The 1,924-nt window shown below is 65.2% G+C and overlaps 1 protein-coding gene across 1 annotated transcript in view; it reads left to right on the top strand.

Moving 5' to 3' along the window:
- Positions 1 to 1,924, top strand: part of CHLRE_07g322176v5 (uncharacterized protein) — a 15,426-nt gene that overhangs the window by 7,861 nt on the left and 5,641 nt on the right. The window contains exons 12-15 of the mRNA XM_043063987.1: positions 112 to 360; positions 769 to 939; positions 1,245 to 1,409; positions 1,714 to 1,917. Of these exons, the coding sequence (XP_042922555.1) occupies positions 112 to 360; positions 769 to 939; positions 1,245 to 1,409; positions 1,714 to 1,917 (789 nt within the window). The remainder of the gene's footprint in view (positions 1 to 111; positions 361 to 768; positions 940 to 1,244; positions 1,410 to 1,713; positions 1,918 to 1,924) is intronic.

Here is a 1,924-nt window from a genome sequence, read left to right on the forward strand (position 1 = left end):
GGAGGGGGATGCGGGCAGGGTGGGGACACACATACACAAGCCCAACCCTTCAACCTCCCAACCTCCAAACCCGCAACAACCCAAACCCCCCACACAAACACGCACACGCAGGTGGTTGCCGAGAAGCTCAACTTCTTCCGCTACCTGTCCCACTTCCGCTCCGTGCACCGCGGCGCCTACTTCGCCGAGCTGCGCACCACCACTGTGCGCAAACTGCTGCCCGAGTCCTGGGGCTTCATGTGCCCCGTGCACACGCCCGACGGCGCGCCCTGTGGACTGCTCAACCACTTCACCGCCGCCTGCTCCATCGTGACGCAGGGCAGCAGCAACGAGGAGCTCACCAGCCTGGGCATCATGCAGGTGGGGTCGCGGGGGCGGGGGGCATGGGGGTTGGGCGGGGATGGGTGGGAACGAGGGAAGGGTATGTGGTGGGGTTGCATGAGCATGAAGGATTAAGGGGAAGCATAGTTGTAGCCAGCAGGCGCATTGGTACAGCAGGCGAAGTCATTATTACCGTGAAGAGGGTTTGGGCGTGGGGTTGGGGATGGGGGATGGGTGGACACGTGTGTGTGTGTATGTGTACGTGTGTATGACGCCTTCGCGTCCTCTCCTCTGTGTGCTCCCGCCCTCACCTCACATCCCCCCTTTCAACATCGCCTGCTTGTAAGTGTTCATGCCTGGAACCCCCTGGCCCTAACCACGCAATCCCATTCCCACCTCGCCTCACCTCCCCGCCGCTCCCACCTCACTCCCCCCCCCCACGCGCAGGTGCTCACAGCGCTGGGCATGTCCCCCGCCGCGCCCGCGCTGTCGCCGCCGCCGCCGCCCGACTACCTGTGTGTGCAGCTGGACGGTCGGGTGGTGGGGCACGTGCGGAGCGGGGCGGCGGCGGCAGCGCTGGTGGCGCGGCTGAGGGCCATCAAGGCGTCGGCACTGGAGGTGAGGGCGGCGCGGGGTGTGGCGCCTTGCTTGAGGCCCACAGGGAAGGAAGAGAGACGCGAAGCACTGTATGAGAGGGGCCGGTTGGTGGTGACGGTTGCGGGTGGATGCGGGACTGCTGCGTGGGTTCACGAGGGGGTAATGGGAGCCTAGGTGCTGGACTACACTTCAAGCTGCGGAGACAGTTGCGGCCATTTTGAGGGATGGGAAGAAAAGCCCCACCCACCACATGAACCACGTCCACCACAACCGCCACCACCACAACCACCAGCCAATCACCACAACCGCAACCCCCTGCCGTACAGGCGTACGAGCGCGGCGTGCCCGCCGAGGGCGTGGGTCTGGGCGCGGCTGAGGCTGAGGTGCCGTACCACCTCGAGGTGGTGCACGTGCCGCCGCTGCTGGGCGGCCCCTTCCCCGGCGTGTTCCTGTTCAGCCAGAGCGCGCGCATGATCCGGCCCGTGGTGCAGGTGAGGGGGAGGGGGTTGAGGGGAGGGGGGGGGGAAAGAGGGAGGAAATGGGGTTGTGTCAGGGAATGGAGACATGGGGAGGGGCTTTGTGTGTGCTGTGTACGTGGGGTTGCGTACGTGGGGTTGCGAAGCGCGGGCGGGTGGGGGATGGGTTGCGATTGGGGTAGGGGCGAGGGGTGCGATGCGCAGAGTAGCTTTTGTCTTAAAGCGTTTGGTCACCAATCACGCACACACACACACACACACACGGGCTTCTTTTTTGTTACTCCTTCAACACAAAACACAAATCCGACCACACCCGCAGCTGGACAGCTCCAAGCGCGAGATGCTGGGCAGCCTGGAGCAGTGCTTCATGTCCATCCGCTGCCCCGACGGCGGCCACGGCGGCAGCCCCGGCCTGGCCTTCACGCACGCCGAGCTGGGCGCCGGTGCCATGCTGAGTGTAGTGGCCAGCCTGACGCCCTACAGCGACTTCAACCAGTCGCCGCGCAACATGTACCAGTGCCAGGTGGGGG

This window comes from Chlamydomonas reinhardtii, chromosome 7, assembly GCF_000002595.2.
Source record: "Chlamydomonas reinhardtii strain CC-503 cw92 mt+ chromosome 7, whole genome shotgun sequence".
NCBI classification, from domain to species: Eukaryota; Viridiplantae; Chlorophyta; class Chlorophyceae; order Chlamydomonadales; family Chlamydomonadaceae; genus Chlamydomonas; species Chlamydomonas reinhardtii.